Source organism: Trachurus japonicus, chromosome 22 (assembly GCF_045865225.1).
Source record: "Trachurus japonicus isolate A0001 chromosome 22, Traja_1.0".
Classification (NCBI taxonomy): domain Eukaryota; kingdom Metazoa; phylum Chordata; class Actinopteri; order Carangiformes; family Carangidae; genus Trachurus; species Trachurus japonicus.
The window spans coordinates 11,182,446-11,195,697 of NC_140928.1; the positions used below are offsets into that span (position 1 = coordinate 11,182,446).

Here is a 13,252-nt window from a genome sequence, read left to right on the forward strand (position 1 = left end):
TGAGCCGCTTCAATTCTGCTCACAACAGCATCTTCTTTTTTTTATACAAAGTTAAAGTTGTAATCAAGTTTATGTAGATCCTTAAAACAATGACATTCTGTTTCAAATGCTTCAGTGCTGTTTTTTTTTCCTTAATAAAATTATTTCAGGAAATCTGGATAAATATGTTTTGTCATTTCTTTTCTATAAAGATTCATGCAGAGTGACTTGAGCGGTACAACTTTATTTTCATACAGTATGTTCAGGTGTCTGACACAGAAAACAGATCAGACTTCACCCTGTTGCTGTCGGTTGCTCCAGATTATTGCAGATGTGCAGATGGTACCATCCGCCCTCATTGTTCCCACTGAGCTGATAGTCAGGGTTATTTTTAGCAGGTCACCAACCTGCTTGTTTTCTGAGAAATGCACTTATTTCCACTGACACATGTTGAAACATCTCAGCTCAGAGGGAAATGTCTCAAACAGGCTCATTTGGTTCAAAACAAGTTTTCCTATGAACAAACTGAAAAGTGACTCATGTTTTGAAACTCATAAGTTGAATTCTGTCAACTAATCAGATTTTCTTTCTTATTGATACATTGTTAACATGGGTTTATTTGAGTCATTTCTAGTTTTTCCACTTTCACAGAACAGTTTCTTCATGAATAAAGAAATGTGTCCTTTAGCTCAAACGCTGTAAGAGGCAAAGTAAATGTTGAGAGAATGAGTTTATCACACAACGACAGGAAATTAACGTTCTCCTCTGTGAACAAAAGAAGGTCAAAGCTGGTGTTGGTGAGGAGAGACGGGGGTTTGAAACTGAGCAGGGGAGCAGAGAGCGACAGCAGAGGGGAGGATGTGGTCACACAGCAGCCTGCAGATTGCGCCCTGTGCTGAGAAATGACAGAGGTGCAAACTTCCACCTCGACCGCAACCTCCGGCTCAGAGGTCGCACCTGCAACTGTGCACCAGCTCACGCCCACGGTGCACAGCTCTGAGCAAACAGCTGAGGAGACCTGCACCTCAGTGTCAACTGAAGCTACACAACAACTTCAATTGTGCTACATACAGCAGTTGTTTATCTGGTGCACAAAGTTGCATCTGAAGCTTTTGTTGCATAAATAAGACAAATGGAGAATGCAATTTGCCGCAATTAAAACTTCCTTAGGTAAAGACACCTACAGTATAGTACAACCATATTAGTATAGGTATTATGAATCTGAAGCACAGCTGGGCCATATATAAAATCCTTCTGTCCAGCGAACACATATTTTTGCATTTATTTTGCACCTGTAAATCCTCCAGTGGGACTCGACCACCTTCTCCTTTTTTCATTTGTTTCCTTGAAAAACATGTTTGTACTCGCTATAAGGCCACATAAACAGGAAACAGAGTGTGAAACAGGAAAACAAAGATGGTGTCTTCAGTTAATTATATCTCCCCCTGTAACACCTGGAAGAATTAATAAGCTGATCTTTTATTTTTATCTCCAGAATAAAACAAAGTGTCAGTGTTTCAGTTTTGTAAATTAGGATTGTGTGGTTATTAAAACTTTCAGAAAAGGGTGAAACTTCAAATGGTTATGGAAGATCAAGATTATTATACAACATCGTACAACACAGAACTTTAGATACAGTTTGTTTACATTCAGGTATTGAATTTTATCTTCAAAAATATTGAATTACCCCTTGGGAATTAATAAAGTATTTCTTATCTTATTTTATCTTATCTTTCACTTAGATACTTTTTCTTATTTCTCACACGGATGTGCTCCTCCTGCTGCTCCATCATATGCACCAACCATACCTGAAGGAGGGTGGGACTGGTCTCTTTCCTTCTATATAGTATTTTATTACTGGGTAATTTGGCCAATTTCAATTAAATGAACCTAACGTGGACATAAAACAACAAATTAACTTCCAATAAACATAGTTTTGTGAACCATAAACTTAAGAACGACTGATATAGATAATGAGTTAAACTGTGTAAACTGTAAAAGTGGGAGGAGAGTTGTCACAAGGAGGTCCTGGAGCTGGAGCCATGAAGCTCCTCACCTCATGCATTGTGTTCTTCTGCTATCCCTGAGCGGGCCGGGTTCATGGGTGTATGATCTGGGTCTGATCATCTTTGGATAGACGATCATCTACAGTGACATTTCACCATTGATATGGGGGGAAAAGCATGTGCAACATGGGCATCCTACAAAGTCTAGGGGGCCTCTTACTGTACATACTTACCATTGTAACAGTGAGGTTGAGGCCACACAATACAAGACTGTAGATAAAAAAATGTCTTGTTCTTTGTTCTGTGCATTTTTAATTCCCTCTTATGTAAGCACAACATGGATGTCAGTGCATGTGGGGAAACAGAACCAGTGTCTTTCAAACGTTATTCTTCAATATAGGGCACTTAGGTGCAGAGCACAGCCTGTGTAGACATATTGCCCTCACCGCAGCGGCGGCTCAGATTCGAGTCTGACACACAGCCTTTTGCTACATGTCATCCCCATCTCTCTCTCCCCTGTTTTGTTGTCTTTTTTTTTTACCAGCTCCGTTAATGTCATTTGTTTATCAAGTTCAAACCTGAATTTTAAATTGCAGCTTCTGATCTAATATTGGTTTAGCCTTACCAAATTGTAGCTACTAGCTGCACTTCAAATTCTTTTCTCTAATGTGTAATTTGAGGGCTGTATGTTATCTGTCTGTGTTCATTAGTGACTGTCTGAAGGCATGCACAATGAAGGAACTTGCTGTTACTGTTGCTAAGACTAGTTCAAGTGCAACACTAACTTGGGTTAAGGGTTGTATTAATCAACACTTATTTATTTCATGGACACATAGTAACTTAAGTCACTTGTATCTTGAACCAAAACGGCTTCCACAGGGGATATGAGCTTGCCTGGATTTAGGTTGGTGGAGTTTCGGGAAAAAAACACGAGCATCAGGAGAATCAAGAAAAATGGATGAGAGAGAAAAAAAAAAAAAAAACTTCCAAAACTCAACTCAATCAAAAAATTTTAACTAACTTGAAAAGGGAAAAGCAAAGAAAAGCTACAACAAAAGCAATTGGCCCTCAGCCTGCCATAGCATAGCTCGTTTTAGAATGATGCAGAACAGCACACAACTGGGCCTCCTATATCACGTCAGCTCCTACCCTCAGTCCTCCCCATCTGAATGAGGCACCTCTTAAATAGTGCCAAGATCTATGCTAAATTGGCCCAGTCAGGGCTGGTTGCTTTTATACATTGCTGTCTGAGAGTAAAGGGAGGAGAGAGGGGGACTAGTGACGCCAATCAAGACCAGAAGTGCATCCATTTTTGATTGAGGTGGCGGTGGACTAGCGGGACATCTTGTGGCTGTTTTTGGAAAGGCAACACTGTCTCCTTTATTTTGCCCTCTGTTCTGACATAGGCATAGTCTGTCTCCTTTTCTTTCCCCTTTCACATAATCCTCTCACTTTATTCACTTTCCCTGGCTACTCATGTTACGTCTGTCTGTTTTTCTGCAAATATGCATCCCTTCTCTCAGGATCAGCATCACACTAAGCTCTGTACTGACTTAATATTTCATGAAAAATTGCAATAGGGTATTGGGTTATCTTCTATATAAAAAAGAAAAAGATATATGATATATAAATATAATCCTCCTATTATACTGGGAAAATGTAAAAATATAATGGTATCTATTCACATACCAAAAAACGCCATTTGTCAGTGAGGATAGCTCACAGTGAAGTGTTCAACAAGAGAATTTCTTGTAAATTTAATTTATGTTGAATGTTTATCTTTAGGAGGACCACTTGACAAGCCCTTAGGGTTTTCTTTTGGTTTCTCCTTCACATTTGCTTTATCTACTGTATACTTTGTATGTTTTTGTTGTTGTTGTTGTTGTTGATGTTGTTGTTCCACTTTTTAATATGCTGTTTTATCTTTCATAATAAAATACAATACAATACAAGAATTGACCATACGTAAGGTTTGATGCAGTAGTGTATATTTACACTGGATTTATTCAAATGACACATTTTGAAAACCGTAAAGGATAATAGTAATGTTTACATTAAATGCACTCTGTTGGTGCATGTGCCATGTGTCCCTCTTAGGTTTTTGTTAGGCCACTTTCCAGGTTGGAATTATCTACACCATTTTCCAAAAAAACAAAAACAAAAAACTCTTATCCATTTAAATTAAGAAACAACAGAGGCCTTCAGAGAGAAACTTGAGTCCTGTAGATGAACAGACAAATGTTTTGTTAGTATAAATATACTGTATACTCCACGTATACTTGAAGAATATGTGTGCCGTTACGGATGCTTACGTATTGAGTGGTGGGAGTGTAATAGGTGCTGATGCATGGTGTAAGGAGGTTAGGTGTTCCCCAGCTTGTCCTGCTGGGACAGACGACACGCCTGATATCCATGTGGGGTAGCTGATGGGGGGCAGAAATGATGCTGCAGGGTTAGGACCGTAGTGATGATGATGATGGACAGCACTTCCCCGTGGATTGACATCTTGTCGTACAAAAATAGGGTTTCCCTGGTAGCCTTCCTGGAAATACAGATTTGGGACTTTGTTGCAAGGCAGAGAAGGGTCAAAACATAATGCCTGTAGCCTACTCTATATTGTGTCGGAGAGTGTCTGTTTGTATACCTGTGAGAAGGGCATGGCTTTCAGCATCATGTTGTGCATTATAATCTGGTGCATCTGGGCATTTTGCATCAGCATCAGCTCCACCATGTCTAACATACAAAAAGACATACAGTACATACAAGTATCAATATAGAGAGACTTAAATAAGATACCTATTTGCATTAACACACCCTCCTTGATGCTGCCTGAACGTGGTGCAGCAGCGTATGGGTGAGGTGGGGGAATCTGAGCAATCAGTGGCTGCTGTTGTGGCAGCTGCTGTATGATGGTTGCAGGTTGCTGGGGTAGCTGGAGAGAGAGAGAGAGAGAGGAAGGTTGATGTTAAGTCAGTGGAGAATGAGTAGAATACCACCATCTATTGATCAAGATAAGAATTGCAACAACAGAAAAGTAATTCCAGCAGTCGGTTGCCAGACTGTTGCTAAGTATGACACGCCATTGCTAGGGACGCCACGCCACTCTGATCAGAGGAGCACATGGGTCTATTATAATACATCCATGGCAGCACAGAGGAGAACTATGCAGGATATTTACCTTATGTTTCGTTTTTGTCTTCATTAAACAGCTTCGGACTAATTGTGATGTTAGATAAAGTCAGCACTTTGGTCCACTGGGTTTTTAAAGTGCTTTATAAATAAAGTTGGTATGGTATGGTATAAATTACTTGTAACTTGACACAAACATGCCCCATAAACCGTAATCTCTTGTTTATGACAGATTTGACTACACAAATACACACATCCTAACATGTAGGCCTATATGATAATCCATTGATCCACCGTTTGATTATAAAAGGCTTTGTTGAAAACAAATGCACACGACTGGGAGAAGGTTTAGCAAACTGGCTACTGGCTGGTACGATGTAAACAGGAAGTCATTGTCGAACCCGTCAAAATTTCTTAATTAATTCAGACTAAATATATTTTTTTTAATGGAAAATAAATACTTAGTATTCTGCTCCCCTCTGAACACCCCGTGGATGTATTATTTTTGAAAAAATATAGCTTTTAACAACCATTCTCCATATTCAACCTTTAATTTACACTATTCTTGGTCTCATTGTTATTCTGTAATGGTATCAGTAACAAATGGCTTACACATGAAAAAGACATTTTATTTATGTAGCACATTTCCTGCCAGAGGCAACTCAATGCACTTCACAGCCAAAATACACAATGAAAAGAACAAAACAAATAGCAAATACAAAGAAATTGATGAACAAAAACAGAGGATAAAAGAAGAAAGAGGAAAATAATTCTTTAACAAGCCACGTGGATACAAAGTTGATTGTCTCACAGTCTGCTGAATGATGCGCGGAGGCTGAGGCCCAGCAGGGGGTGGAGGCGGCAGGATGGGCAGAACAGGCTCTGGGTGGTGGACGTGGGTGGGCACCATGGGTGGGAGCGGTGGTGGAGGGGCAGCAACAAAGTGTGACTGGTGCCGTCTCTGTGACCCTCCCCAGGTGTGAGGTCTGTTGAGATCTTCTAACATATGCTGCTCCTGCAGGGATTGACACAGTGACAAGTGAAAAGACAAAAATTGCACTGTTTCAATGCTCTCTGTTCTTGGAAATTTCATCCGTATTTCTCTAATTATTTATTTTGTTAATTTCTCTGAATGTACTGTAGATAAACAGTATGTGAATAAGAACACCAATTGTACTGACCCTCAGTCTTTGCAGCAGGTCCTGCTTTCTCCTCAGTGCACGGTGCAGTGCATCCATCTCACCGTCGTAGCTTCCTGGGCAAGGAAATTCATCTTCTCACAAACTAAACCTTGGATTTTTTTTTTTTTTTTTACAGTCACCCGTTTATAACTTTAACTTGCTCTAACTGTTTCTACTTTTTGAGTACATAAAATTATTTTTTGCCTTTCTCATCAGCTCCCAACACTCCTTCCCTCTTGCTGCTCAACATCATATCCATTTACTGCAGATTAAATGTATGATTAAATGACATATTTGGAAGTTATTCATTTTACACTGGAGATAAACACTCAAAATGCTTTATTATCACAAATAATTATTTGATGTCTTACTTGCAGACTGGGCAGACTCTGCTCTGTCATCCATGTTGTGCCTTTGGTTTTCCAGTCTCTAATGATATAAGAAAAGAATGATCCTTGAAGATTAGTTTTAGGTTATTTTCTATAATTTTAAGCAGACAAATGAGGAGCAGATTAACTATTTTATTTGAAAATTCTAATTGAAAAAGTCAACGAGCAATAAATTGTAGACTAAATGTTTCACTCACTTTCTCCAGTAGTTTCAGTTGGAGTCTTGTCATCTGATCAACCACAGAGCTGCCATCCTAAGAAAATGACAATAATCAGTTGAAATATTAGACACAGATTTACATGTGTATATGCGTATAATATCCAATTTACCTGAAATCTTGGCATTTGGAGTCACACAAACTGTGCTGTTCAGCTGTGTGTTTGAGTCAAGACCAAAGTTGCACAGTGGTTGCCAGGGACACACCTGTTTACCACTTAACCATGACTGGTATGCCTGGATGGTTTCTAGAGAGAGAAGAGGCAGGGACTCTTTCAAATTCAAATAGCCATTACATACTGGACACAAGTACCCTGCTTGGATATATTCTATAATTTCATACTGCAATATATGTAGGCCTAGATATAGCCAGTGCATAGCCTAGCCTATCTATTACAAGTAGGCCTAACCTACAACTAACAAAGAATTAGCTACTGTGGTTAGGGATTATATAAATGTAGCGTTGAATTTACTAAATTGTGTAAATTATGTATACAAAATTTGTTTTGGGCATTTTAGATTAGATTCTTACTCAGTTTTATCCAATAGGCCAGGGCCTACAACCAGGCCCCAAAATGCATTGTTCATGACACTGACCCCAGATATCTGCTACACCCCTTGGAACAAGTCCCAGGCCTACAACAGATGGCATAGTCCCAAGAGACATCTCAACATCACAGAGACATTCTGGGATCATAAAGGAGACAGCATTCATTGGTTCTCCAAGATATCTGGAACACAAAACTTGCCAATGTAGAATGGGATAACCAAATAGCCTACCCATTTGAACTGTTTTTGTTTGTATGGTTGTTTTACTTAGCAACTGCACTTGTAGGCTATCAAGTAAAGTGGGAGATTCACGGCATTATTATTTGAAATCATCCTCACTTTTGTAATGTCTTTGGTCTATTATTATATGCCATAAAACCTCCACAGCAAGTGAAGTATTCACTTTCACAGCAGAAGTGAATGGAAACTTGTGTTGTATTGGTCTTCGCTGATTGGCTACAACACCCGTCAATCCAACATGTTTGATTGGCGGTGACGCGGGGATTCGTTAAACTGAGGCAACCGCCATTGGCTGAAGACGTTGACTGTGATGATTTGATTCGTCCGTTCATTCTAGGAAACTCGATAAGGGCGGAGTCGAAATGTCTTGGCGGCCATATTGAATATTATCTGTTGACAGTTGTCTCAAGATAGCGCAAAGATTTTTAGATTTAGCGAACTTATGCTGGAAGTTGCGCTTTTTAAAAATGAATTAGGACTCCTGTCCTAAACATTTGATGCTTTTACTCAAACCAAGAAATGGATGAAGATGAACGTCAGAGGAAAGTAGAAGCAGGCAGAGCCAAGGTTTGTTGCTAATATTTAACGCACGCTAATACTAGTGCTAGCAGTTAGCTAACTCTTTTGTCATAGCTTTGTGTTTGTCCACAGCTAACTACTCCAACCTCCACATTTTCTTAACGTTTGTTTTGTTTTACTCGTTGCCATGGATTCAAACTACCCGTTAAATTTTGATTACCTGCAACTTTACACGTTTGCCGCGCACATGTGGCGGTTTGGACATTAGCAGCGGTTGCATTGAGCTAACGATAACAATAACATATATATGGAGTTAGATAATCGGCTAATGAACTGAATCACTTCGCAAACGCACAATAGTCCAGCAGGGATAGAGCGATGCACTTTTGCAGAGTAGAGGGAGATCATTATCTTACATGTAAAATAAATACATTTGAAATATTGCATCTCTTATGGTAACTTACAGTGCAGGTGCAGCCAATGTTTTCGTCGCAGTGATTTTTTTTGTTGGAAAACAACTCTTTTGCATATGGATGCTACTATGTACAACCCTCTGGCTGTGCGCAACACACTTAGCAGCCATTGTAACTTTCGCCAACACCCAGTAGCTACTGTGTCTCTATCTTACAGATGTGAAAATGTTAACATTTCTTATTCAGATTCCTAAGTTAATAGTTGGATGTTGGCAATTGTAATTATAACTGATTTAGCTATCCGAAGCCAAGACATACCAAGTATCCCAAATCGATACTTGAGATGTATCAGTGTGCCGCTGCCAAAGTGGGGAAAGCAAACTGCTATTTTACCTCAGTGAGAGGCTTTATTAGTAATGGGTCAATAATCAAGCATTGTTGCCCCATATGGATAACCAGGACATGTTGTCTGAAAGCGAGGTTCAAAACTAGGTCACCCTCAAATGACTGGAGACCACTCAGCTTTGAACATGTTTACAATGAGTACTGAGTAGACGGTGATACATCATTGAGATGAATACTTGGGACTCATTTGTTGGACCACACCCACCTTTTGAATTGGCTACATGTCGACCACAACTACACAGCTTTATAGTTTTTTGACAACAGCTTTTACAGTTGTGACCTTATTATTATCCAAATCACCTCTGTAATAGTTCCTGCTTCTGTAGATGACTTCAGGATCACAGTTTGTGAAGATGACACGCAAACACTCTTTTGAAAACCGTACCAACCCTGCTGTAATGGCTGGTTGTTAAAGGTTAAACTTAAGTGCATGTTATTAAAAAAACAACCCAAACTGAACCACTGATATTCCCTACGACAGAAATCTTCCAACATGCCACGAAACCAGTCGGTAAGTAATGGAATTGGTGACTGGCTGAGATATGTGACTTTGTCATGGGATTATTGGTTTGTGGACATGAGGGATTTCACCCTTCTTGTTTTTTTCTCTTAAGTGGGAAATCAGCTCTTTCCTCTGCTTTTCTGCACTATGATATAATTGCTGTTACTTTTTTGACATGAGGCCCTCTCTCTGCTCTTTAATGAATGATGCACAGCTCAAAATTTTCATCAAATCTGCATTATACTTATAATTTGAATGTCTAAAGAGCTGCATACCTTGCACTGTCATGCTGGTTTATGTCCATCAGGTGGTGCAGTGAGCCCATGAGTTTTGGTAAGGTTAGATATGTTGCACTTGCATCTTGCATGAATGGTGTTGCCATGGTAATGCAGTGCTGTCACTTGCCTTTACTGTATTCGGTACATCAAGAAGCTCTGATTTCTCTGCCTCAATGGAAGCATAACACATATGTATGAAACTTGTTATACAGACCAGCACAAATGATCTCCCAACATGGCCTCAGCCTGTCTTATATTGACATTGTTTGGAAAACAATAGCAGTATTCAGTCTAGTGACATCTGATGTGGCCACAGTGAGATCCAGCCTGTTGGTTAGTCAGGCTTTCAGTGGTGCGGAAGCAGCCTTGGGCTAAACACAGTTCATCTGGCTGATGTGTCTTTTGAAGATGTGATGTGTTGTGTGTAGTGGCAGGCGGAGGTGGTGAATAGGGTGATGGAAGAACACAAAGGGTGGGGTTTTTGGTAAATAAGAAAGCAGATGAATAATGTGAAAGATTTAATTGTGGTGGAGCTGAGGGAATGAGTGTTTTAAAAAGAAAAGGAGTCCAATAAGAAATATGGTATAATGGTTGCATACATTGATTGCACAGTGCAAATTGGAAATAAAAACCTTCAATGTGGTTTTATGACCAGACATGTAACATGTCCTCAGAACAAATACTGGTGCACATGGACTCACAATATGTCCATGCACATGTATGTGACTCATCACACTCAGCAACAAGTAGCTCTCCCGAGGACATGTAATCTCAAATTGAATTGAGCATGCACACTCTGATGCTGCTCGCCACACACAGAGCTCTGTCTCCTCCTCTCTATGTGAGTGCATCTTCCAGTCTCCACCCTCTTTCCATAGCCTAGACACATGCTATCCACTCTCCAGAGTTTGTGGAGCCCTCTGCTCCGTACGTTGGCCGTGGCAGTGGGTTTTAGGATGAGAGGCTCGGTCCCGATGTGCTGCTCCCCTACAGACAGTAGGATCTACAACTGGACAGTAGAGCAGCTGGACCTGATGAGGGAGAACTGACAGGTCTGAGCACCAGCAAGAAAAAGCGAGTCGGTGACTGACTGTCAGTTATTGATGGAGGGCTTGATGAGGGTCTCTGTCACAATGTGAACCGCTGTAATCTGATTTAAGCTGCTTAAAGAAGAGGCAGACAGACACACAGAGAGAGAGAGAGAGAGAGCGTTGAAAAGAGGAGGAGTGTGTTGCAGAGAGAAATGGCCTGAGGTGGATTTGTACCAAATCGGTCTCTCTGGATTTCAAGCTCAATATCCTGGCTTGATTGAGGATGATGTTTTTCGCTAAGAATGAACTTTTCAGGCTTACACTCTTGATATGTTTGCCCTTTGTCATGACTTCAGAGAAGACTCTGTGTTGCTACAAAATGCTCCCATCTACCTGTCTTCTTGGCTTTTGATTTTGATTTTTCTACAAGCAGAAAACTGCGAAGTGACTGAGCTGGATTTTTTTTTTTAAATCTTTAACCTTGCTCTGTTTCTGGTCTGCTGAGAGGCTGTCTAATACGTGTCTCTAAAATCTGCATTTCTCACGGGCTTGGAACTGCTATCTGGAGATTTGAGCATATTTGGTCTCATCACCTCATTTTGAACTTGTCAGGTTATGGTGTACTCTATTTTGGGTGTGAGTTTGGGATTTCTTCTTGCTTCATTGGACACTGTCTTTTTTTTACTGCACAACTCTGACTCATCAAAATAAAGGCCTGTGATTTTTTTTTTAATTTCTAAAGTGGGAACTGTCAGCAACTTGTTTGCATATTCATATTTTGTCCAATGATGTTTTTAATTACCCTTATTTTCTTCAAATGAGGACACGCGTCTGGACTGTGATTCTCTCTCACCTTTGACCCCTGAGCTTCACCATGCTCATAGTGTGGTGGTGCTCAGCGGTCCTGACCTATGTATCCATCTACCTCTCGCTGTCCTTCCTGCGCAGCTTGCTAGCTTCAGACAGAAACGGGCGAAAAGCATCGGTGCGGGGGCGCCGAAAAAGACGGCGAAGAGGAAGGGCCAGACTGACGCGCAGAATGACGGCGCGACGCAAGGCCGTCCCGTAGAACCAACTCCTCCGTCGGCCGGTGACACAGAGCTGAACAGCAAGAACAACCATGAGGTACGTCACTCACTGCTTGGACAGTGTCGGCCATAAGTAATAGTGTTTGTGGAGGAAACTGAAGAGATCTGATTCATAGACTGTAGGTTTAATTTAAACGGCCCAGATGGGTCATGCAGCTCACATTTGCTTAACTACAGGACTTTATTCAAGCATTCACGCCGCCTGACCTCCACAGTTTGTCTAATTTTGTTTGCTCACTCTATGCGTTAACAAGTGGTCCGTGCCCCCTGTTCGGTAAACATACATTAGAGAAATGGGTCACTAACCATCTCATTGCCTGGAGGGCATGTTGTCATAGCAACCTGGCCAGGATTAACTGTGGCACTGTTTACTGCCTTTTTAAAGGGAAAGTTCACCCACCATATCAGATGTATGATCATATCTGTGGCACTGACTACACTGAGTTTTTTTCTTTTTTCTTTTTGCATTAGTGTCAGCTACAATAGTTGAAATAATACTTGTTTAACATAGTTACCTGTTTAATTGTTTAGGAATCCCAAAAGCCAGAGAAATCAGAGGTTCAGCAGAACCAGCGACAGAAGGATCAGCCCACCATCCTGGAGCGAAGCCCGTCCCCTGTTGAAGAGTTGAGGGACGAGGAGCTACTTGCGCTAACTGGCAAAGAGCAGCTCAAGGTATATATAACCAGTTATTTAACATGACACTGAAAAAAGGATTTCTCGCATTTTTAGGATATGTCGTTTTTTATGGAGCATGTTAAAGCATCTGACTAAATCACACACACACAGTTTAGTTGCTGTTATCAGCTTAAGTGAGCGGATGTTTGACTAAATAGGACTAGCAAAAGGGAAGATGGGTTAATGTCATGAAGCATATGCAGCATTTAGATCCACAGAAACATAAAAACACACAGTGGAGACTGGTCCCTCACAATGATCTTGTAAATCAGTGCTTCTGTTTACATACCATGTTGTAGTGTATTTGGATATGCTTGGTCACACGGGTTGATTTATCTTAATGCTTTGTTTACCCGCCAAGACAATGGAAGTCTTGTATAGCCTCAGGTACAATGGTTTGTAAATTTCTGTTTCCGTTATCTTCAGGCCGTGGGGAATGTAACCGTCTCCTCTTCTGCATGGCTGCACTTATCAGAAAATGCAGCGTAGTTCATCTGTAACATGAATGTGTCGGTTGTCAAACCTATTTAAGGCTATTTCATGACCTGAGGATACCCTGTTTAACCCACACAGTGTAACGTAGTATTTCACATGGCAAAATATTTTTATATCAATGAGGAAGTTGGTCTTATATTCTAGCGTTTGTAT

The 13,252-nt window shown here is 40.5% G+C and overlaps 2 protein-coding genes across 9 annotated transcripts in view; one reads left to right on the forward strand and one right to left on the reverse strand.

The window, feature by feature from the left end:
- Window positions 1–3,992: 3,992 nt before the first annotated feature.
- c22h21orf58 (chromosome 22 C21orf58 homolog) lies at window positions 3,993–10,005 on the reverse strand. Of its 2 annotated transcripts, none has more exons than XM_085767894.1 (9): window positions 9,805–10,005; window positions 6,882–6,938; window positions 6,667–6,724; window positions 6,296–6,369; window positions 5,926–6,129; window positions 4,800–4,917; window positions 4,630–4,718; window positions 4,298–4,527; window positions 3,993–4,205 (listed from the first exon to the last, which is right to left on the reverse strand). In XM_085767894.1, exons 2-9 carry the CDS (start codon window positions 6,912–6,914, stop codon window positions 4,187–4,189), a joined length of 825 nt encoding a protein of 274 aa, XP_085624020.1. In that variant the 5' UTR covers window positions 6,915–6,938; window positions 9,805–10,005; the 3' UTR covers window positions 3,993–4,186. The 2 variants fall into 2 exon arrangements, with proteins under 2 accessions (XP_085624020.1, XP_085624019.1); XM_085767893.1 differs by lacking the exon at window positions 9,805–10,005 and adding an exon at window positions 7,015–7,142.
- Window positions 8,043–13,252, forward strand: part of pcnt (pericentrin) — a 36,265-nt gene continuing 31,055 nt past the window's right edge. For 3 of the 7 annotated variants that reach the window (XM_085767885.1, XM_085767887.1, XM_085767892.1), the window contains exons 1-4: window positions 8,048–8,257; window positions 9,509–9,538; window positions 11,787–11,963; window positions 12,458–12,601. In XM_085767885.1, the coding sequence (XP_085624011.1) occupies window positions 8,210–8,257; window positions 9,509–9,538; window positions 11,787–11,963; window positions 12,458–12,601 (399 nt within the window). In that variant the 5' untranslated portion in view covers window positions 8,048–8,209. Of the gene's footprint in view, window positions 8,258–9,508; window positions 9,539–11,786; window positions 11,964–12,457; window positions 12,602–13,252 lie in introns of all 7 variants that reach the window. The other 4 variants (XM_085767890.1, XM_085767886.1, XM_085767891.1 and 1 more) reach the window with 2 other exon arrangements.

Coding starts and splice junctions, on each gene's coding strand:
- c22h21orf58 (XM_085767893.1), bottom strand. Junction 4,918..5,925: donor CGCGCATCATTCAGCAGACT/GTGAGACAATCA, acceptor CTCTCTCTCCAG/CTACCCCAGCAACCTGCAAC. Junction 4,528..4,629: donor AAGCCATGCCCTTCTCACAG/GTATACAAACAG, acceptor CTGTATTTCCAG/GAAGGCTACCAGGGAAACCC.